General features: G+C 31.8%; 1 protein-coding gene across 1 annotated transcript in view; it reads right to left on the bottom strand.

Annotated features, from left to right (window-relative positions):
* LOC118203334 (uncharacterized) overlaps positions 1-20659 on the bottom strand; it is a 128643-nt gene extending 107984 nt beyond the window's left edge. The window contains exon 1 of the mRNA XM_085820514.1: positions 20444-20659. Within this exon, the coding sequence (XP_085676640.1) occupies positions 20444-20463 (20 nt within the window). The 5' untranslated portion in view covers positions 20464-20659. The remainder of the gene's footprint in view (positions 1-20443) is intronic.
* Between the last annotated feature and the right edge of the window lie 3222 nt (positions 20660-23881).

The raw sequence follows: 23881 nt of genomic DNA, 5'->3' as shown, positions 1-23881 counted from the left end.
ACTGCGAAATATTTGTTTGATTAAGAATAATTTTCCCGAAATTCAAGATACGAAACATAGAATCATACTTACAACCAAAAGCAGCAGTTCCAGATATGTTTATTAATTATATATATAATTAATAAACATAATATTATATATATAATTAATAAACAGGTTATATATATAGATATGTTTGTTTCAAAATTCGCATAGTGAAAGCAGTACTACCTTCTTTAAAATATTAAAAAATTAGTAAAATCATAATTGACTGAATTAGATGAATAAATGGTTAATATTTTGCTTAGCAAATTATTGATCTGCAAAGTAAGGTATCGTCAGCTCGAATCAATGACGTTTCTTATTTCACTTCCAAATTCTTAATTCAAACATTTGAGAGTGACGTTGTCGTTTACATTTTGTAAAGGAAGTTAATTTTCAGGATAATATTACTTAACCAATGCAGCATGAGATTTGCTTCGCTTTTATGGTAAGTTTAAATTGTACATTGCTTACCAACAATGTAATAATTTGAAACACTGACAAATATTTTGCATGTCTTAATATTCCAATACGTATTTTGAATTTTTCGGTAGCAGTAAATTTTATGAATACAATTAATAAACGTTCATTCTAACGCTTTGTATTTTATGCTACGCATATAGAATATTTCTTTTAAGTTGTCCTACCTGACATTATCATCTGTGTCAATAATAAAAACTCAATAGGGATATAATGCGTTGCATGTGTAACAACTTAAAGATTACACAACTGCCTGTGTCTCGTTCTCTTTTTTAATTTTATTTAAACGGTCATGGCACATTTTTACACTGGAACCACATAAGACGTATCTTCCAGCTTTTGTCCCCGTTTAAACATCAAATGGCTAATTAGTGTCAGAATATAGCAGCATTCTAATTTCGAGAGCAGGCTTTGAGTGTCGAAACGCAATCCAAATGCATGCAAACTGAAACGGGGGAAAGGAAAATGTCAACATTATCCGTCTACGCTGAATGCCACGGCAGCGGATGTTCTCAGTTCACTGATTCCAGATGCGCCTCCCCAACTTAATGCGAATTCTTCCGTTTACTATTGTTTCGAGTCGTGTTTGCAAAATAAGTTTCTAAAATAAAAGCAAATCATTTGAAACTGTAGAATTTTTTCCCTCCCTTTCCACGCGCTGCTTTTTAATTACAAATGGAAGGAGAGAAAAATGTAAGAAAAAAGGGTTACTGAACGGATTTTTATATTGAACGTTATTAGTTTCAGTTTCCTATTCGGAGCAAGTAAAGTTATTCATTAAAATTGAAAACTTGAGAACGAAAAATGAGATTTATATATTATTTATATATTTACATATCTCAACTATATATTTCTTAACGTTTATTTATGGTACAGATGGTAATAAATGTTATCAATTAGATACATAAGTATAAATTATAAAAACAAATATAATAATATTTAAGGAAATCTGATGTGGACACTACAGGACTTCTTTGTACGGCCTATTAAACAATGCACAATTTTTGATGTACTTCATTAAAACTTATTTCCTCGAATTATTCTAACTTAAATAACAGATCTTGCAAGGCAAGTTAAAAATGACATTGGAAAAAAGTCATCAATATGATGTAAATGTTTGCCGTACAGGAGTCATATTTCTCATAATTTTATTTTTTCATAACGTGTATAGAAGTTTTCCAAATATAAGTGTAGGAGCCGGGAAATCGCATTTAAAGTTAAATTTCGTTATTTGTCGAAAACGTTTTTTTTTTTTTTTTTTTTTTTTTTTTTTTTTTTTTTCCCTCCCACACTGTCAAAACATGAATATTTTCGTCATTTAAAACACAATGTTTAGTGAATATATCATGTAAACTCTAGTTTCTATGTTACTTCATTCTCAAATCAGACACAAAAAGACATGTTGTTGCTTAGCTTTTGCAGACATACCCGAAATTTTTATCAATTTCAGTATTTCTTTACTTCGTACAAGGAAGTAAAAAACGATGTTATAGCGAGGAGTATTATATAAGCCAATAATATCTTTTATTAATCATAATATAGCTTTGAATGTTCATAATTATCAACTGGATGTACTACAAATTAAATACATTTTAAATTACATAAATTGAGCATAATGTTAGAGAAATAAAATGACAATTTGAATTATTCAAAAGTGCTTTTATTACTTTTAATCACTCAGTTTGTTCAGCCATACAATTACAATTTGAAAAATAAATTACAGGCCTTGTATTATGTTTAAGGGTTTATCAAATAGCCAAAAATTTTGTCAAAATAGATCAGTTATGCACCTTAATACTCTGATCAGAGGTGCTTTTGATTAAGATTATAAATTTATTACAAAAAAATTTGTTTGAATTTAATGTTGAAATTTAATTAGAAGTAGACTTCTTAATTATAAAACGTTATTCCAAACGAAGCAAATGAAAGAAATGAATGATGATATATAAATACTATAACATGATGACCTTTCCGGGGGGGAATTGCAAATTAGTGGCAAACCCTCATTATTTATCTGATTTAAAATAAGCATCTTACTAACGGAAGGGTTGTGCGATTGTGTGAACCAAAGTAGCTTGATACATTATTTTACTTTGTCATTTTCAACATAGTTATTCATTTATAATAGTGCCATCGTTCTAATAATCTCGGCTTTAAGGCTATAAATTAAATTAATTATTACTCTAGTTTAATTGCCTAAAGTCTATTAGATGGGAAAAATGACCATTCAAATTGTAATTAATGAAGTAGGCTTTACTCAAATTATCGAAGCTAAATAACGTTAATAAACAGAAACAATTCTAGTTTGTGAACATTTACTTAAGAATATTATTTGCACGTATCTTAAACAAGCATAAAATCTAAGTATGGTTATTAGCTGAATTGTCTTTCGCAAAAATAGCATTGTCGGTAATCCACAACTAGCATCAAAGAGCGTTTAAAAAAATCTAAACTGTCTCAGTCAGTGGAACAATGAGAATTCCAAAGAATTAAAAAGTTTTGGTGGTGTTTCTATTGAAATCGAATGTGATAGGAAGATTCAAATATTATATTTTCTTCTGGTAGCTTAATATTTTTAATTTTATGAATCATAACGTTCTCAGAGAAAGTACAAGTATATATTACTTGAAAGATTTTAATTGATTGATCTTTAGAGATATGTTTTAAAAAACCGTTAACGACCTATAAGCGAATTCCTAAATTCTGTCGACTGGTACACACATCGAAGCTGCCAGTTGGGCGCTGTGAAAAATAACTAGACCTATGAGAATCAGGGCATTTACCAATCATGCGTTAACTTAATGTTCTTTATCTGATCTCAATGTAATTGAGCTGCATATTGTGCGCCACTTCATTTCTCAGACAAAATAAATAAATAAAATAGCTTCACCCACAGAAGTCTGATTTTTGACAAATTCGAAATCGCCTCCAGAATTTTTAAATGTATCAGATTGACGAGAATCAGAGGTATAATTTGAAAGCTATACCATTGTTCTATGAAAGAGAGGGGGAGGAGAAAATCATGAAGACATCCTGATTGTGAGAAAGTTAATTCTGTACCTCGAAATGTGTAATGGTATGCAACCGCCCTAGTTTCTATCATGCGCCTGGTTGTCATCTTCTTTTGTTTTCCTGCGAATTGTCAAAAGGGGACAAGCGAAGAGACGTACGCCCTCCTACTACAATTACCTATTTACATATCCGGCTTATCCTGTGCACGTGCTACAAATATTTCGTTAAATCTAGAGGAAACTCTAAAATAAAATAACACAAAGAAAAAAGAGAGAGGGGGGGGAATCGGAAAAAAGATTTCGGTTTTTAACGGTCGCCCAAAAGGGTTTGTTAAGGTTCTTCGCCATTTATAATGAATCGATGCAAAAACCCATTTCGACACTAACAACCTCTTTTGGGCTAAAAAAAAATAGATTCCCTTTAATTAGGGTGGCTAAAATCACCTAAAGTGTTTTACAATAATATTTTCAGCAGAACTAAGTGTAAGAAATTTATTATCTGCTAGATTATAAAACAATTATAGGATCAGCTGGTCATAATAAACGAGTAGCAAAATAAAAACTTATGTGAGTTTAAAAAAAAAAAAAAAAAAAGAAAAAAAGAAATGTAGCCATTGTTTGCCAGTTTTAGAGTATCAAACATTCACTGTCTTACCTGACAGTGAAATTTAATGTTTTTGATCTGATGAAAGATTAACAGTTTGAAAAAGCAAAATGATAATCTGGAAACATTAACAACCGAAAAATAATAATAATAATACCTTTTCCGTACTGTGTCTTTTATTAAACTGCAATTTAGTGTTTTGAAACGCATAAAAATGCAACATAATTATGAAAACGTCGGGGCTAACACCTTTTTTAGTAATTTGTTTTGCATAAATCATGCACTATAGCTTACGACTTTGAGAACTAGCTATTTGCTTAGCTACGTTGATAATAAATTAAATGCAATGTGTTTTATTTAATGGCAATACTCTCAAATTCACGTTTATGATAAATCCAAGGTAAAGTAACGCTATAGTCCAAAAGTTTCTGGAATGATTTCTCTAAGGATGCATCTAACATCTACTCTATTAAGAATTATTTTTCTAATATTATTATTCTAACATCTGTGTGATAGCGTATATTTGTTACACAGATTGTCACACAGAATTTACACAAATTTCTCAGGTTTGAGCTGATATGCACGGTAGCTTTACAGTCTGAAATTTAAATTGAAGATCTTCTGCCGAAAGAGTGACAAAAGTTGTCAGAATTAGCAATTTCCATGACCTCATTGATATTTATATTCTGCGATAAGTATCGTAACGTGATGAAAAAAGTGAAAAGGCGTTTCAACAGCAACAGAGAGAGAAAGCAAGTTTGCAACAAAACCAAGGTATAGCTTAAAAAATTGCTAAGAAAAGAAACAGGGTGAATCTTCTCGAATTTACTACATCAGAAAAAATTGCATGCATCATGTGGGATAGAAACGTGATGCAGCCACTCCGACAGGAGACAATTTACCTCTGAGACCCTGCAGTCGCGGTCTAGTGGGTGCGCAGAAACAAGTAAAAGATGCATTTTATTCTAATAACTACAAACGTGCATTCTGCAGAAACTCCATTCGTAACGTGAGCGCAAACGGGTTCAAGGACCCAAGCGAGCGACGTTCCGACCGGTTGAATACGCGTATTCGAACAATCGTTTCGAGGACTTTATTCTTTCGGGGAGGTGTCCTCTCTGCACGAGACCTTAACGATGATGAAGAGAGGCAGAAGAATAATACAACACACGCGTACAAAAGTATTTAGTATAAGATGTTACTTCTTACTACAGTGTAAGTATACTTTCTGGCGTGACTTGTTATAAGAAAGTGCACAAGAGACACACACACAGTGTGTGAAGGTGGTCATCAAACTTATGACTGGGTTACACCCTGACAAAATCCCTCGTAAATTGTTAAAAATAAAACAGTTCTGTTTCGTGGCTCGCATTATATGGCGTTTAAAACCTTTTTTCATTAATTATGATACTATTTCAAATGGTCATCTTGTCAACTGGATAGTTTTTAATAGATAAATTATGCAGTTAGATATATTATTAAAAAATAAAATAATGATTTAAATTATTAAGATATGTGTTTATGGCTTTTATATCATTCGATTTGTTAAGCATGTATAGTTTGAAAAATAAATTCAGTCGGCTTGCAACAATACGATTCCTTACGTAATTTTTCTTAAAGAAAAAGAACCGAGTAGCCATTTTAATTATAGTTAATATACTTTCACTCATCTGGAAACTTTTTATACGGACCGTTATAAATGAAATGATCGTTATAATAAGTTGTATTTGATTATTTTACGTCATTTAGCATGGCAGCACTCTTCAAATTGGCTGTTAGCTAAGCCGCCAGCAAAATAAATTAAAAATCTTATTTCTTGCAATGACAACACTTTCTAACACATGTAGATGATAAATGACGTAATAACGTTGTATAACGCAATGTCACTTTCCCAGAATCTGAAAGACACCGCTAAGAGCTCGTGTTTTGCGCTTCATGCAAAACACATCTTAGCCCCCCTCCCCCCCAAAAAAAATAATCTGAAAGTTTTCAAATTTTAACTATCACCCAAAAGGGATTGTTACGTAATTTTACGCTCTCGTTGAGCTCCCTGTCTACCAGTCCGCTGTTACACTCACTCCTGCTAACCTTTTTTTTTTTTTTTTTGTCTTTTTAGCTTTATTATCAAAATTACAACAATTTTAAAAGCCACATAGCAGTATACTTTTAGAAATTACAATGCAGCGTTACATTTTTCTGTCTTTTCTAAGTTCATCATACCAATGTTCAGTTTTCTTACTAAGATGTCTTTACAAAACTTTTTTTTTTTTTTTTTTTCCTTTTTATTATTAACGTTTCGTGTGTTTTACTTTATTTATTAAATATCACGTTCTTGGCGCTTACACCACATAAAATTCAATTCACGAGCAAGATAAAAAAAATATATATATTTAAAAACAGGATATCTTTGGAATTTTCGATAAACAGTCTCGCGCAATGGAGATAAAATGTTTTATTCCGTGCAGTGTTGTCACTGCTCGCTTTGAAATCGTTGAGTTTGTTAATCACAAAATTGTTTAAAGTTTTACAAACTACTAAATAGATAATAAAACGGATTCGAAATTTAAAATTTCGGAAAGGCGCCCATGTTGGGCTGAAGGAATACGTTACTCAAAATTTGATGGTTCCAGGTACCATTGGTTTTCAAAATGCGAAAAATATACATATATTTACGTAGATTCTTTATTATTTAATTTCTTTAACTATAATACAGGACGATAACATTTGGTGGCAACAGTTTTTTAAGTGTTTCGACGCTAAATGTCGTTTCGAGACTAATAGCCCATTCGGGACTAACGTCCCTTTTGAGCTAAAAATACCTGTCATCCTCGCGGCTTAGCAAGCGATGCAATGGCAGCACTTAATAGGTCGCGAGAAGGATAATCGGATTCTTAAAAAAATATTTGGAAACAGTCAGCTAAAGTCAACGCTAATCTTAATATCATTAGGCGAAGATATAAAGTTACGTCAAAAGTTTTCATGCTTTGACTGCACATTTGTAAGCAGCAGTAACTTGTATTCGGCTTTCAATATTCTTTCTCGTATGCATTACACGTATCATATTTTACTGCATGGAATAGCCCCTGGAAGAGGTGAGTATTCAAAATTCGGGCCATGATTTCTGCTAAACGCTTATCACTTTTGAACTGTCTCAAAATAAGTGTAGAAAACCATCTCCTGAAACTCATCGACGAGCCAGATCAAAATTGCTGTTCTGATGAATGGTTCCTGGTTGCTACCTAAAAATATTTTATACAGTGCTATTCATGTCATCCGCTAAATGGAATCAAAGACTTTTCAGGGATTTTTGCAACCATGTGAATATGAAAAAATAAACACTACTAAGAGATATGGAGTATAGGTTCTCACTATCCTGTATAAAAGCATCCAGTTTAACTATCCGGCACTGAAAACCTGAGGGTGTGTAATCTTATGTGATTCCTTTACACAGGTCCTTAATTTTTTTTTTTTTAATTGCGCTTAGCAGTCGAAAATCTAGAAGCAAATAAAGTGAATATAACTTTCCCCAGACAGCCAAAAGGAAAAATAACAACTAAAAAACTCTATCGGGGCACATTTAGTAAGAATTGCGTCATCAGTATACTTATGTACTTCACAATATACTTATATATCACACTTAATTCGGAATGCAATGAATACCATATGAATCATATAACTCAATAACGACTTTGAAAAACGATCAGTTACTACAAAGTATCTTTGGCTTAAAACCATCGTGATAATAATAATAAGAGCAAAAAGAGAAACGAGTCCACGATAAGGGAAAATAAAAAGAAATCAACGTGACTGAGAATGTTTAAGTAAGAACTAAAAATTTTGTAGATATATTAAAAGAATTTTTGTAATATTTCAATTTTCGATATTATATAGTTTTAAAATAGACACAGCATTTAAAATAATAATAAAGAGGCGAAGAAAAAAACGACGAAATTAAAAGACTCCTTGGTCACATGTTTATAAATCAGAAAAATGTGCGTGAAAATAGTCTGCGGCAGAATTTAATCTCCAAGAATTGATGTGATTTTGAACGTGAACAGATTGATAATAATGTTAAGTGATCACACCAGGAACATTATAAATGCAATCCTGAGCCAGCGTAGGAGCGGACACGGCCAATGCGGCTGCATTCGGCGGAAGAATTTAGAAACAGCTGAAGACTGACTGCATTGGCTAACAAAAGGTCTAGCGACACTTATGCGACCTCAATGCTATCAAAACAGGCACTTAAGAAACAAACGGAATCGGATGATCACGCTTTATGCATTTATTCCTCCTAATTCCTCTACCTTTTGATACATTTACAAATCTTCTGAATGTAAAGTCAGTCAACGGAATACGTTTTAATTCCCTAGCTACCCCCTCCCCCTTGAAATTATCTTCAAATGATATCTTGTCTATTTAATTTTAGGAAACAAAAAGTAATTTGCTAACAGCTAATCTAGCAAATAATGGAAAAGATTAAGAACAGTTATACTTTTCTTCTCAATAAGCTGCTCAATGATAATTGCGTTTGGGCAAAGAAAACTTTATTGTTTCCTTTTGTTCAGTCATTAAAACCTTCACGACATATAATGGCTGCATAAAATCAAGCAGGAAGTCCTATTTAAAATTTCTTTCCATAAGCAGACGAGGCAACATCAAATCAAAAATCCAAAGTCTGTTGAATGATTTGTCGTGTAATCCTTCTTCAACATGTTAAATCTTCTTAAAATATTCCTTTTGATTGATAATCACATTTAGCTGCGTTTCGCGATCCAGAACCTTCACATGTTGCTAACGGAAAAGCACCTCAAACGGTATTTTGAAGAAAGCAAGTTTACGCCTGTTAGTAATAATTACCATTACTTTATCCTTTAGGAATTTCTCGGAATTCACTGAATTCGTGTAGCATATTTTTTTAATTTCTGGTATAGTGATTAAGTTAAAACTTAACAGTTGAACAGGGAAATACTCATTAGAGAGCTTGTTTTTTTTTCCCTTTAAAACCATGGAGGTGTGTTACTGTTTTTATTTAACAAAAAAAATTCTGTTAATCATAAATGTTGTTGTTAATCTACGATATTTTAAAATCTTTTATTATTTTCTTCTTCCAATACTGTCAAATAGCATTGCTCACCAGATTATAAAAGTGAATCATTTCAAAAACATTTATTTCATCAGCACTTCTCAATAATATTTTCCTACAAGTATTATTTTATACTGTAATTATAATCAACGTGTTGATTCCAAAGGTTTTGTTTACACTCTAACTCAGTGTTTACCAACCTTTTTTGTGCTATGCCCCACTTAATCCTCTCTAAAATTATTAAGCTCCCCCTAGCAAATACAAAATTTTTAAAATTAAAAAATTGAAATGTTTTCGAAAGAAACTTGAATGATAGCTTTTAGGAAGAAATGACTACGAATTTTGTGAGCAAATACAGTAAGTGAACTTTCAAAACATGGAAAACTGAAATTCAAGAACAAACTCATTTTAGTGAAAGATTTTTTTAATATTATTTTAAGTATTAGTAATTTGTATTATTTAAATTTAGCGAATCCCTTGCGCTTGATATTTGCTGAAAATGAAGATGGAAACGGTAACAATAGTTCTCTTGCAAATTTTGTTGCATTTGGATATCGGACTCTGGTTTCCTCACAAAACTATGTCATCACTCCTTTTATATTAAATAAAGATTTGACTCATCATTTTGCATTTCTACGAATTCTTCTTTTTACTGCGTATTTAAAATATCAGCCAAATCCACTAGCATTGGCTGCATCATCCAAGTTGGGAAATCAATTTTGTTTCAGTAACAAAATCTTTTAAATCAGCCGATAAATTTTTCAGATGATCGGCAATAACAAATATAGCGGTATCCGTCACGTCACAGTTTTAGAGACAATGAAACTTTTCAAAATTTTTGTGGTAAATAGTATATGCCTGACTTAATTCAACAAAGATAATGAAACCGAATATCTTCGCTTTTTAATCGACATAAGTTTTATTTGCTCCTTGAAGTTGTTTATTTAATATATTTAATTTTCAAAGATATCGGCTAAATAACTCACAAATGGCTTGTTATCATCCGTTAACGAATTTTTCATTTAAGGTTTGTTACTTAAAAAATAACTAAGAGTATCAATTTGTTCCGTAAATCTTTCCAAGCAGTTCCCTTTCGACAGCCTTCTTATTCAGTGTGAAGTATATGTCTCATATAATCTTCATTTTGTTCTTCATAAAATAACTTGAAAAGACGTTCACGTTTGGCCCTAGCTTTTATAGCATTGATATACTTTAACCAGGTTTTTATGAATAACACAATGCACAAGATGCAATTCTGGATTCTCATCTTTTGTCAATTTTAAGCAAACTTTTTTCAAATTCCGTGATTTATTTTATTTTTCAACCATCATATTAGGAGCACCATCTGCAGTACAAAATGTATTATATTTTTATTGGTATACTTTTTATATCTAAGTAATTTTTTAGCTTACTATAAATATCTTTGGAGGTAGTGGTGCTTTCTAATGATTTACAGAAGAACGTTTCTTCGGCAAAATCCCCTTTATGAACATATCTTACATAATTAACAAGTACGGCCTCATTGTCTCTCAAAGTTGGTTCATCCATTTGCATCGAAAATTTTCTTGTTTTCAGCTTTTCAACAAGTTGTATTTCAATATCCTCACTCATTTCATCTTTGTATTGTTACTTATTGGCATAGCTTTAACGTCATCTTTTTCTAGAACAGTTTTAAATGCTGATATTGATGGTTTGATTGAATTCTCCCCTATAGTACGGCTTTTCCCAGATTAAGCGATGAGTAATGAAATTTGATAAATAGCCTCAAGAGCACGATTAACAGTTGCATTATGAGCAGTAAGTAGAGACTTTAAGGAAAATTTTTGAAAAAAAGAGTAATATTAAAGTGTGAAAATAATTCAAATCTGAATTAATATCAGCATTATGTTTCGCCTTCAAATGTGCCTCAAGATGACCTAGTTTCATTGATTCGTTGGTCAGGCATTATTGGCATAAAAGGCAAAAGGTGACCATTTATCGACCGCGTACGAAACCAAATTTTAAATATACCTCCGAATACTGACGAACTTTTTTTCTTGCTTACACCCCTCATTTCACTAAGAGTTGAAAGAAATAAATATAAGATCAATATAAATAAAGCTGAAAGCAGCTGCTGTTGTGACTCGAGGAAAAAATAATATACCGATTGCCATTTCTACAGTAAAAAATAAAATAAATTCGTTGGCTGAAATGTGCGAAAAAGTCTGGAAAGCATAATGTGTCAGTTATTTAAATGCCCTTTAAAAGCATTTAAATGTCCATGTCTACAGCGAAAACTCTTTATAAAATATTTAAAATGCACCGCAATTTAAAAACTTTTTACGTATGCATCACTTACATTTTTCTTTATTTTGGGGAATAAAAAATGTAATTTCGAAAAATTTTGACTTCCTTTGTCTCCTTAAACTCTGGAGAGTCCATTTTTGAATTGCCCCTCTTAACAGTCGCATTGCCTCCTTGTGGGGCGTGGGCCCCACGTTGGGAAACGCTGCTCTAACTAGTGCAACATTTCGAAATTCTCTCAGTCATCGAATGTAAAATACATGCTGAAATCTTTGAGAACAACAACAAAAACCACTAAATAAGCTCGGAAATCGTTGTTGTGCTTTGAAGTCATCAGGATTCCGTAAAAATTTCAGTGTTCAGTTCTAAATAGAAAAAGGTCTATTTGATGGTTTAGTAAATCGTTCTAGGACACAAAAAACATTCCTAGAATAAGTTTCTTCAAAAATTATTCCATTTCATTTCCTTATCCTGAATAACATAAAAAAAAAAGCAAAGGAAACGTGTGAAATTCAATGGTTGCTTTAACGACACCATTCCCAAAGACAGACGCAAAAAATCAGTTGTATTACCGGATATCTCAATAATTTTAATTTGAAAAGTATATGCATTATTTTCTAAAGGTTCAAACTGTTAATTATAAAAATGATTTTAAAAAGAACATTATTGTTTAAATGAATTAAAAGAACAAGAAAGAAATATATAGGTGATTGTAATCTGCACATTGTTAGAGAATTTTAACATACTTAGATTTTATTTCTGTTGCAGATGACATTGTACATATAACAGAGCTAAAGACAAAGTCGAAGCCATAGTTTACACGACATTAGAAATTCATTTCTAGTCCAAGAGGGCGTCAGCCGAATGGGCTATTAGTCTCGAAACAGGATCTGGCGGTTTCTCACTTTAAATGTCTGAATCACCTTTCAAACTTTTGTACGAAATATTATCGTCCTGTATTACTTTTAAAGAAATTAAGTAATGAAGAATCTGCATGAATGTATGTATGTTTCTCACACTATAAAAAAATGGCTGTACCTAGGGCCATCAAATTTTGAATAACGTAGTCCTACAGCCGAACATGTGCACGTGAAAGCCCGAACTTTGAATTTCGAATTTTGAATTTCGTATTTTGTAAAACTTTAATGATTTTTAATAAACTGAATGATTTCAGAGTGAGCAGTGGCAACACTGTATGGATTAAAACATTGTATCTCCAGCGCGCGAGATTGTATATCGAAAATTCTAAAGATGTGCTTGTTTTTAAATATTTTGTGATTTTCTTATTCAACTAAAATTTATGCTGCGTAAGTGCGAAGAACATAATATTTATAATTAATAAATTTAACACACAAAACGTTAATATTAAAGGAGGAAAAAAAGTTTTGTGAACTATCTTACTAAGAAAACAGTACATTGATATGATAAACTGAGAAAAAAACTGAAAAAATAGAAAAATGTGTGCCAGCACTTAACACTTCATCGGAAATTCTAAGCACATCCTAGTTTTAAAATTCGTATAATTTTTCTATTGAATTGTATATGGCGTAAGTGCGAAGAAAATAATGCTTAATAATGAAGCTAAAAAGGCAAAAAGAAATGGATTAACAGGAATGAGTGCAACAACAGACTGGTAGACTGCGAGCTCAGCGGGAGCGCAGAAAAACCTTTAATAAAACCTTTTGCGCGACCGTTAAAATCTGAACCCTTTCAGGTTCTTTTTTTATTAATTACATTAATGATATATAAACATTAAAACTCGTTCGAAAAGTATTATTGAAAAATACAGAATTACGAAATGTTTTTTAAATACATCTCCACATTTTAAAATTGTCCGTGCATCTTGAGAAAAATCTTTGGGTTTTTGCTCTTCTCTTTCTTTTGAAAGCTAGCGGAAAGGCTTAAGAAAGCGAAACAGCATCGTTAAATAGTATTGTAAATCGGATGAATGATGTTCCGGTATATGAACCGACTTTTAAAAGCTTCAGGTTCAGAGCTTGGGAGGGGAAATTCGTTCCTTCAGGGGTCTGCGAGTTCTGCATGCTGAATGAAAAAGCGAATGGGTCTTTCTTCACAAATTCGATTTTCTTGCAAGGATTATGAAATTAAAATGCATAGCGTAAAAAGAAAAGTCTTTCGCGCACTGTTAGCGGTCTATATAAGCTATTTGATTAAAAAAATGATTTGAAGAGTTTGCAACGTCTTTTTCTTCATCATTTTGTGCTGCTCTAACTTCGTTTCAATTATCTACTCGGCTTGGCAAATTGCCGATTCCGCGATGCAATGACATTCCATGCGACACGAATATATAACTTACATTTTCCAGCTTGTGAGAGTACATTGTTTAGGATTGCGAGAAACAGATCTGTTTAGAAGCAGTATATGCGTTAAAAATTTTTACCTGCACTCCATTTTTAATAATGTAAGTGAACATAAATTATTATTAATATTTTGCGCGCACCGTAAGTGCGATTAACTAATAAAAAATATTTCTAACCCCACATATTAGCATCTCGGTTACAAAATAATCATGTGTGCTGTTTAGAACGAACTTATGATATTGTCACTCATATATTATCTAACGCTAAAGAAAGATAAAGATTGGACTTAATTCTGAAAATAAAGGAAATCAGTATTTTGACTATAACAACAGTTTGATATAGCTCCCATCCTATCTGAGTAAAACGTCACTAAATTAGAATCCTAGTAAAAGTTTGATACCATTCATTAAGTGACGAAACTTACCATTTGGAAAGAAAGAGATTTCACAAACAAATACATTATTATAATTTTAATTATATCTAAAGGCAATAAATAGCAAAACATGGAATACAATTTCACACAGCTGCAACGATTTTGAATTCAAGAGAGCAAGAATAATAGTATTTCAATTTTAAAAGTCCTAAGCTTTGTGCAGAAATGTTTGACATTTCAGGAAGGTTATTATTGTTTTCATGTGGCAGTTGATAAAATCTGTGTAGATAAAAACTAGAAGCTGGTCATCAGCTTAACAGAATGAATCATTTCAAAAGTCCTCCTCCCTATAATTTTTAATAATATTTTAGGGCAGATATTATTTTAGATCATAAATTTTGCTATAATAAACAAAATGTATTTCTAACATCACCATTATTGTTGATTGCAATATTTCGAACTATGCCGCCCAGTCGGTATAGTAGTCAGGGAAGCTGACTGCGATACCGAAGGGCCTGGGTTCGAATCTCGGGAAGGCACGGTTGTAACTGTCCGTCCCTTCATATGAAAGGCGATGGTGGCCCACCTATAAGTTGCCTCCATAATAAAGAGACCACCTCATCTGGCCTTGTATAGATTAATGGACTGGGTTACATTTGTAATTGTTTACAATCTGCCATTGGGGAAAAAAAAATGTTTCAAACTATAGTTCTTATGAACAGTATCATGTGCAGCAGAAATAAAATCTCATGACAATAATCAAATACTGTAGTAACGTGGATAGCAAGCTTCGGAGCTTTCAAATAGAGATTTTTAAATTTATTTACTTATTTTTGAAATATTCTTTTTATTTCATTACATGCTCCCCATTAGGCACTTAACGGCAAGAGACGGATACCCGTAAAGAACTTCTTAGGGAGAACTGGCTCGCATTCACAAACCATGAAAGGGATCATGCGGCCAGCCGTTTGGCAGAGACTCAAACCCCAGACCGAACTACCAGCATTCAGCGGCTTTTACCGCTCGGCCACTGGGCGGGGGCTTTATTTTTGGAAGAGCCTTTTAATTTAATTTAATTGTAAAAATTTACCTTTATCACTGGGGACAGTAGCTGCTGTTTTATTCATTAATTGGTTAAATCTGCGACGAGGTATTTATTTATTTGTATATTTTTAAACATAAAAGAAATTAAGTGAAACGTTTCATTTTTATCTGCTTTTACGTGGCTCTGTTTGTTATATTGATAAACAAAGTATTGTGTGCCCGTGAAAAAACTCCCCCCTACCTCAAGATTTAATTAACAGCTATATTTGGTTCGTATTTTGTTTGAATTTTTAATAATAGTTTTTATTATTTTCTGAACGAAGTTTATAATTCATTTATCTAAATCATAATTTTATCATTCGAAATATTAAGGGATATTTCCATAATATTTCTAATTTTAAGATGTAAAACGTGATTTTTATCAACTGCAATAGAAATGTAATAAGGATTAGTAATTTTAATAAACACTTTTATAGTTAGTAAAAGCGTTTATTTAAATTACTAATCTTATATAAGTAAGATTTTCTGATAATATTGCTGATGGCATATTCTAATTGCCTATATTTGTGTAAAAGTGTGGCAGAAAGTGAAAAAGGTTCAAATCTTTGTTATTTCAAGGTGTAAATCTTTCTCAAGGATAAAGCACTTAATTATTTACACATGTAATCTCCTTAAAAAAAAAAAAAAAAAAAAAAAAAAAAAAAAAAAAAAATGGGTTTTACATATGATTCAAGCGTGTAATACAAGTTGTATTGAAGTGCATAATTAAACAAAAGATTTTCCCAAAGACATATAAAAAGATTGTTTCATAGCTTATTCTTCTTTCAAATAAAAGGTGGAAAAAATATATATTCATTCAACTTCTTCGGGATAAAAGATTCATTCATTGCACATCAGCGACGCCTACGAGTTATGAAATCTATTCAAAAAACATCTCTCTTATGGATGTTGTTCTTTTTATTTCCTATTAAAAGGAATTAAAAATAGATGTTTTTCGCAATTTTTCAGGATTCTACGCTAATAATAATGAATTTGTATGACGTCATCGATTGTAAGATACCATAGAAAAACATTCCAGAGGGAAAAAAAAAAGAGGTTTTGAATCTAATAAAATAAACGAAATAAAAAATAAGCATACATTTAGAAAATGTGTTTTTTACATTGTGATACAAGAAAAGGTACCTAGAGCAATCAAATTTTGAATAACATGCATTTCCGCCCGAATATGGGCATCTGGAAGCCCAAATTTGGAATTTGTTTAATTATCTATTTCATATTTTGTAAAACCTTAATGAATTTTTGAATAACAAAATCAATTTCAAAGCGAGCAATGGCAATACTGTACGGAGGAAAAAAATACATTTTTATCTCAAGCGAAGGAGAGTGTGTATCCGAAATTCTAAAGATATGCTATGCTATCTCGACTTCGAAAAGACCTTTGATAGAGTGTGGAATGCAGGCCTCCTGCATAAATTGAATAATTTTATGCTTCTAAACAGTTTCGTAAAACTCATTAGTTCCTATCTGAAAAACAGGACCTTTCAAGTTCGCTGCGGTGACGCCTTATCTGTCAGAAAAAGAATTCATAGCGGGGTCCCGCAAGGATCCGTTCTTTCCCCCCGGCTCTATAATGTTTATATCAATGATTTCCCGCACCCATTCAACACGAAAATACTCAAATACGCTGACGACACTGTAGTACTGACTGAATCCAGAAGTTCCTAGCTCGCTCTAAGTAATTTACAAATGCATCTCAATATGATCAATCACTGGTGCAAGACTTGGAAAATTAAGCTCAACGCCTCTAAATGTTGTATTGTGCTCTATCGGAGATACAAAACAAGATTAAGAGTTAATACTGATATCTACTTAGATAGAACTCTAATCCCTGTAGCTAATTCCTATAAATATTTAGGTGTTTACATAGATAAGTCTCTCAACTTCAAAGATCATATTTCTTATATCTTAAACAAAGCAAATGCAGCCTACATGGCAATTTATCCTATTATCGGCAAAAAATCGAAGCTCAGTCTAAAAATAAAGAAAATGCTTTACATATCTCTAATTCGACCGATCATGCTATATGCAGTGCCGGCCTGGGCAATCGCCAATAAAACTGAACGCAAAAAATTGGATATACTTCAAAATAATATTCTACGTAGCATTGTGAATGCACCTTGGTACGTGAGAAACTCTATAATTTATAATGACTTGCATATTCCATCTGTGCATAACTTTAACTCATGACAGCTCACAACTTTTTCGAGAAGATGAAGCATAGTCAGTATAACGCAATTAAACAAATGTTGGATTATGATCCAACCATTGAATATACTGTCAAACGCCCAAGGACAATTCATCACAATTCGTTATGGTGGTAACTCGTAAATTTTAATTTTAAAATTTACTTGAACTCTAATCCTATTATTTGTGTTGCATCTTATACTTATGTTAATCAAGAAATTTTTTTATTCAAGATTTTTGTGTTACTATTTCATTTTTTAAATTATTTTGTATGAATTTTTACTTTATCGTATGATTCTACGAACTTTTTACGGCCTATCTAACTACTGCATACTTCTGAAGGACTTTAATCTCTTATGCCATTCACAGCTTCAAACTGTCTTCGCGCTATTTTCATGATGTCTCACTATTGCTTATCCTGCACTCTTACTAGCTATTTGCCATACAACTCACTGAACCTGCCTGCATGCTTCAATTTAATGCCATTGCTTACCACTGCACAATTTTTATGATGAACGCCTACATTCGTAAGTATTAAGATATGCCTGCTCACGCAGCTGAATTTTCTTTACCCACGGGTGTTGGTACTTCCCTAGTACCATTTATTTGAAAATATCTTTGCCTAGTGCACTTTAATGAGATCTACTGGCGAAAACTCTTTAGTAGTTAATGACCAGAAAAAAGTAAGTCATAAGTCATAAAGATATGCTCATTTTAAAATTATTTTGCGATATTGCTGTTGAACTGAATTTTATGGTTTAAGTGCGAAGAATATGTTTAATAAATAAAGGTAACTCACAAAACGTTAAAAAACGACTCTTTGGGCGTAATGTACCCTGTACATATAACGTAATTTATTCCACAATTTCAACTTCATTAAATAGCCTATTTCGCATATTTTTTTAGTATATTTTTTCAAACATAATGTAGCACAACTCTAAAATCTATTTATTCTTTTAATATTTAAGCAATTTTTTTCTCCATTCACCCAATGCAAATAAGCCACAGCAGTAGTCGAGTGTGAAAAACCACTGAACACCTTAAGTTCAGTTCTGGTCGAACGGATGTGCAAGATGAATATTAAAGAGAATCCCTGCTATATTGCACAAATAGCCCTCGCGTACTTTGCCGTAGCCATTTCATAAAGAAACTAAGGTAAAATAGAATTTTTCTGCATCTATTCAAAATATTTTGTATACGACCCTTTTTTATAATATTTTTATGGTTACTCATAATATTGAGTATTTTTTACTGTAATTAATCAACAAAAGTTAATTTTTTTTAAAGGAAATATTTCTTCTATTTATGTCTTTGATGACACTTTTGTTCGGAATGTAAAAGTTTTCATAAAACAAAGTGTAATTCGTAGCTGTTACATGTTTTAAGTATTTGATACTTCCGTTCTTGCATTCCAATTACATTAACTATTCCGATTAAAAAAACAAAATTAAAATAAGATATTATTAATGAGGGTCATTAACAATTATGGGAGAAAACTTGACGGTAAGATAATAAATAGTCATCTATATTAAAAATGATTCCTTTTCCTTCATGAGGTTGATTTTAATTGGGTACAACAGCTTCGCTTTTATAGGATGATAAAAGAACAATATTCTTTCACTTTTCAAAAATATTTTTCAGAATCTCTTTGAATTAGAAATTACAAATGTTAAAAGTTAGGTTATTTTGAACATGAGAAAATCAGTCATATCCTTGTAAGGATTCGAATTCTGGATCTTCCTACGCTAGCCAGATGTGCTACTACTTACCCACGAAGGAAGTGAGGAAGACTAAAATTCCTTAATAAGCGTATTTTAAACAAAAACACTGTTGCAATATTCAAGAATCCAGTTAGGTACATGCATAAAGAAATCAGTGACTCAGTTCAAAAATCCGTTTGTGAAACTTCCAGCCATAAAGAGGGCAGGCAGAAAATCCGTTAACGAAGTTCTTTTGCGCGCAAGCAAAATTTTGCATGCGATTGAAATAAGCGAAAATGTTGAACCAAAGCTACTTAAAAAAAAAATACTAAAATAAATTTTTAAATTTACGTTTTAGACAATATCCTACTAAAAATTAACCCTCCCCCCCCCCAAATAAAAGTTAATGCTGTTTTCCAATGTTAAAATGGGAGATATAAGAACTTCTTTCCCGCCTGCTGTTTCTGTATGAAACAAACTCTAAAAAAATAACCATTAAAGTTGTGACACAACTTTCAGATCGTGCTACATAATTTTAAAACAAAATCAACACATTTTTTTAGAATTTTTTTAATTATTTGCTATAGATTGGTGAAAACGGTTAATTAATTCCGTAAGCTAAAAATTCGCAGTTTTTAATTTCTTAACTGCCGAAATATACTCATGAAAATATTAGCAAAATTTGTTGCTTCCCTATGATTCTGCAGAGAAGTATAATTTTAACTGTATTCGTAATCAAAGCTAATTTAATAAAGCAATGATCAATGCTCAGAATTTCGCAACACAGTAACATTTATGATTCGGTTAAAAGTAGGTATACCGTCAAGCTGCAAAATAAAACAAAATTCATTGCTTTTTGTTATTGTACAGTTACAATGATGCATAACTTCCAAATATCAGTTTTAACTTAAAAGCACATGTATAGCAAATATATTATGAATACGAACTGTAAAAGCAGTAGAAGGGCGAATCTCATGTAAAATGATATGAAAATCCCTTAGACAAGAAAATATTTAAATTTCTTTTCCCACAATCATAATCTCTGGATCAAACATTTCGTTTTAATCAGTATCCATATTAATTTAATTCAAAATTTTAAGATATATATATATGCAACTTCACTTCATCAGTATATACAAATGCAAAATTTACTATGGTGGCAACAACAATTTGTTCGAGTCTCGATTAGCAAATCATAGTTTAAAACGGAAACTCTCTCTTTTTTTTTTTTTTTTTTTTTTTTATGCCACTTGTGATAAACAAAGTTATGACTTACTTTTCATCCTTAGGTTTCATCTTCAGTTATAATATTGGCTCTAAATTCACATAGAAGCTAGATGAATTTCCTTTTTATTTGCAGCAAGATAATAGAGAATGTTATAAACAGTAAAGGCAGCCGAAATTCAGAATTTTGGACTTTCCAACAGTCGGAGGGATGAAAAGGGACGCCACAACAATAGATACAACTCGTACGTTCTGAACACCTGTTCTGAATTCAAACACACCTGACGAGAGGCAGCGTACAGGAGGATTTGAAAGGAGCATGCGCACAACATCTCAACGACGCAAGCGCCATTAGAGCTAAAAAAACTTTTTAAACTAACTGTTGTTGACAAAATTCCAGTGAAGTTTTTTGACTTTGGTGAACTCATCTCAGTTATTCTTAATAACCGAGTGCCATAATATTCTTAAAAGATATATAAATAAAGAAAATTATTGGCTACCTCAGCTATTTTGTAAGCTGGAAATTCTAATTTTTAATATTGGAAACATAAAAAATTCCAAATTAACCAGCCAGCTAGTTTTTCTGAAGAGAGTAAAAAAAAAAAAAAAATGTTAGCAGATTTTCATGCATTTTCGTCTCTGTTGCAACATTTACAAATTAACGCTAATTCACTGAATAATAATACTGTAAAGGCCCTTATTTTCGCGAGGCTTTAATTTTCGAGAGCTCATTGCAATCGCGAAAATTTAAGCCTCGCGAAATACTTTTTTTTTGTCCGCCTCAAATAATAATAAAAAATCAGAAATTTTTCACCTACCCAAAATTTAATGATTTATTGCACAGTTACAAGCTTTTTCTTGACAACTTTCTTTCTTATAACTATTTTTTTGAATAATATACAACTATATTTCTCGAATATAAAACAATAAAATTAATAGAAGGCAGCTCATTCACTTAGAATACTATTTATACCAACTTCTTTGAAGCCATTCAAAATTATCTCATGTTTGGCTTCAATATCGTTAAATACGCGCAAAATCCAAGAAGCGTGAATCGGTTTTAGTCGCGATATTTACAAGTTCATAGATACTTTTTCCTCTAGAAATTGAAGCTCATTAGAATACCACTCAATAAATTCATTCTTAAGCAAACGCTTACTCGCCGGACGAACTTTTCGAACAAAAGGAAGTTTCTTAAAATGCTTTATGCAAAAGATGTACTTTTGGAATTTTTCAACTTTCTGAACTTTGCTTAGGTACATTTGAAATTTTTGAACTTTCAGTTCTGTTCATATAAAATTCGCGAAATTTTCAACTCGCGAAATCACCGATATATTCATTTTCGCTAAAATTACGGTCCGCGAAAATAAGGGCCTTTACAGTAATCATAAAAAAATAAAATTAAATTAAAAAAAAAAAAAAAAAAAAAAAACTGAAAGCTTTCAGATTTTATACTAGGCCCAAAGGGCGTTTTTTTAACATTTTGTGTGTTACACTTATTTATTAAATATCATGTTCTCCGCACTTAAACCATTATATTCAGTTCAACAGCAATATCACAAAATAATTAAAAAAGAGCATATCTTTAGAATTTCCGATATAACCTCGCACTCTAAAGTCTTTTTTTCTTTTTTTTTCCTTCTTTTTTTTGGGGGGGGGGGAATACAGTGTTGCCATTGCTCGCTTTGAAATCGCTGAGTTTGTTAATCAAAAATTCGTTAAAGTTTTACAAAATATGAAATAGATAATAAAACAAATTACAAATTTGAGCTTCCTACATTCGAGTGGAGGACTACGTTTTTGAAAATTTGACGTCTCTGAGAACAGTTGTTTTTTTCACTATGGGAGAATCATACACAAATTCATGCAGATTCTTCATTATTTAATTTCTTTAAATATAATGCAGGGCTCTAATATTTGGTGGCAACAATTTAAAAAGTGATTAGCCGTTTAGAGTAAATCAAGGCAAAATACCAAAACGAAATTAATAACCCTTCTGGGCCGTGGACCACGGACCTCTGGAATACCGGCCCAGCGTGCAGAACCACTACACACGAGGGCACGCTAGGAAGACGGGAGAAGTACCTTATATACTCCGCCTTTTAAAAGATGACTGGGGTTTTTAGGGGACCTGGGCCAAATCCTTGGCGAGGAGAATCATCATCCAATACCCTTTTAGTTCGGGCGCCACTATATAGACATTAGGTAAAATTTGAAAACAGGCAAGATGATAAAATGAGCAAACGCCTTCGCCGGGAATCGAATCACGGACCTCTGGAATACCGGCCCAGTCTGCAGAACCACTACACCACGAAGGCACGCTAGGAACACGGGAGAAATACCTTATATGCTTTTAGATTTAAAAAACTTTCAAATATTTTTTATTTTGGGTGTATGAGGCAATATCGCGCAAAGAGAGATAAATTTATGAGGATACCAAACTCGCCTTTAAGACAAATGTGTGCTTTTAAAACGTTAGTATATTGTGGACGTCACGCAAAAAAATGGACGTCACGCAAAAAAATAGTCAGAATGGATTCAGGAACGACCAAAATGTATATTTCTGTTGAAATCTGCTAACCGAAATTTTTTGCAAATGCAATACTTCCTTTCCTTTTTACAAGGAAGTAAACATTTAAATATTATTTACAGAAATACATGCTTTAGAATACTAATAATGACACTTGGCTCTTGCTATTTCAACAGAATAGAGAGCGCTGTTTCCAGAAGCTTCAAAATACCATATGAGTTTATAAAATTAATATGTCTATTAATTAAATTTTGTCATTTAAATTACGAAATGTAGCAACATTTCGTAATTTAAATGAATTGTTGAAAAGAAATTTTTCAGTTGAGTAATTCATTTCATAACGTGTCTCTGAGACTAAGAAGACAAAAAAAAATTATTTTTTTACAAAAATGTTTTTATGAAATACGTTTTTACTGAAAATTCATAAAATAATTTGTGAACTGAAAGGAGAAAAATAATTTAATATTGTGTTAAATAACTTAATGAGAAAAACAGTTTCACAGAATTCCTCTATGTTTTTATGGGGAAAAAATAATAAAAGAGTGAGCACCTAAACAACGAAATCTATTAATTTAATCGCAAAGTCATTACCTTTATAAATTTATCAAGGACGCAACACTTATCAGGATTTCTTCTTTAAGCAAGCAAAAATGAGAAAGATCAGTGCCATTGTTCCATAAAAGGCATACAGCTATTGTGTGAAAACAATGTAAACGTAAAGTCGACTTTTATCGATATTTCAGTTTTAAATTAGTAAGCTCACATCCACAAAAGTATCTGTACTAATGGTCACAGACGTAATTCCAGTAGAATATTGATTTTGTCCAACGTAGTGTAGATAATAGAATTTATCGAGAATAGACAATTTTATTTTGGGGAGGGCTAAGACAATAAAGGCTCAAAAACCGATGAAATATAATGAACAAAATTATATAAATATCTTTAATATACATACTGTAA

The sequence above is a fragment of the Stegodyphus dumicola genome, chromosome 7 (assembly GCF_044657685.1).
Source record: "Stegodyphus dumicola isolate Sdum_Otavi_A_Nest chromosome 7, ASM4465768v1".
NCBI lineage: Eukaryota > Metazoa > Arthropoda > Arachnida > Araneae > Eresidae > Stegodyphus > Stegodyphus dumicola.
The sequence above is the reverse complement of the archived record's forward strand: the minus strand, read 5'-3'. Positions and strand labels throughout refer to the sequence as shown.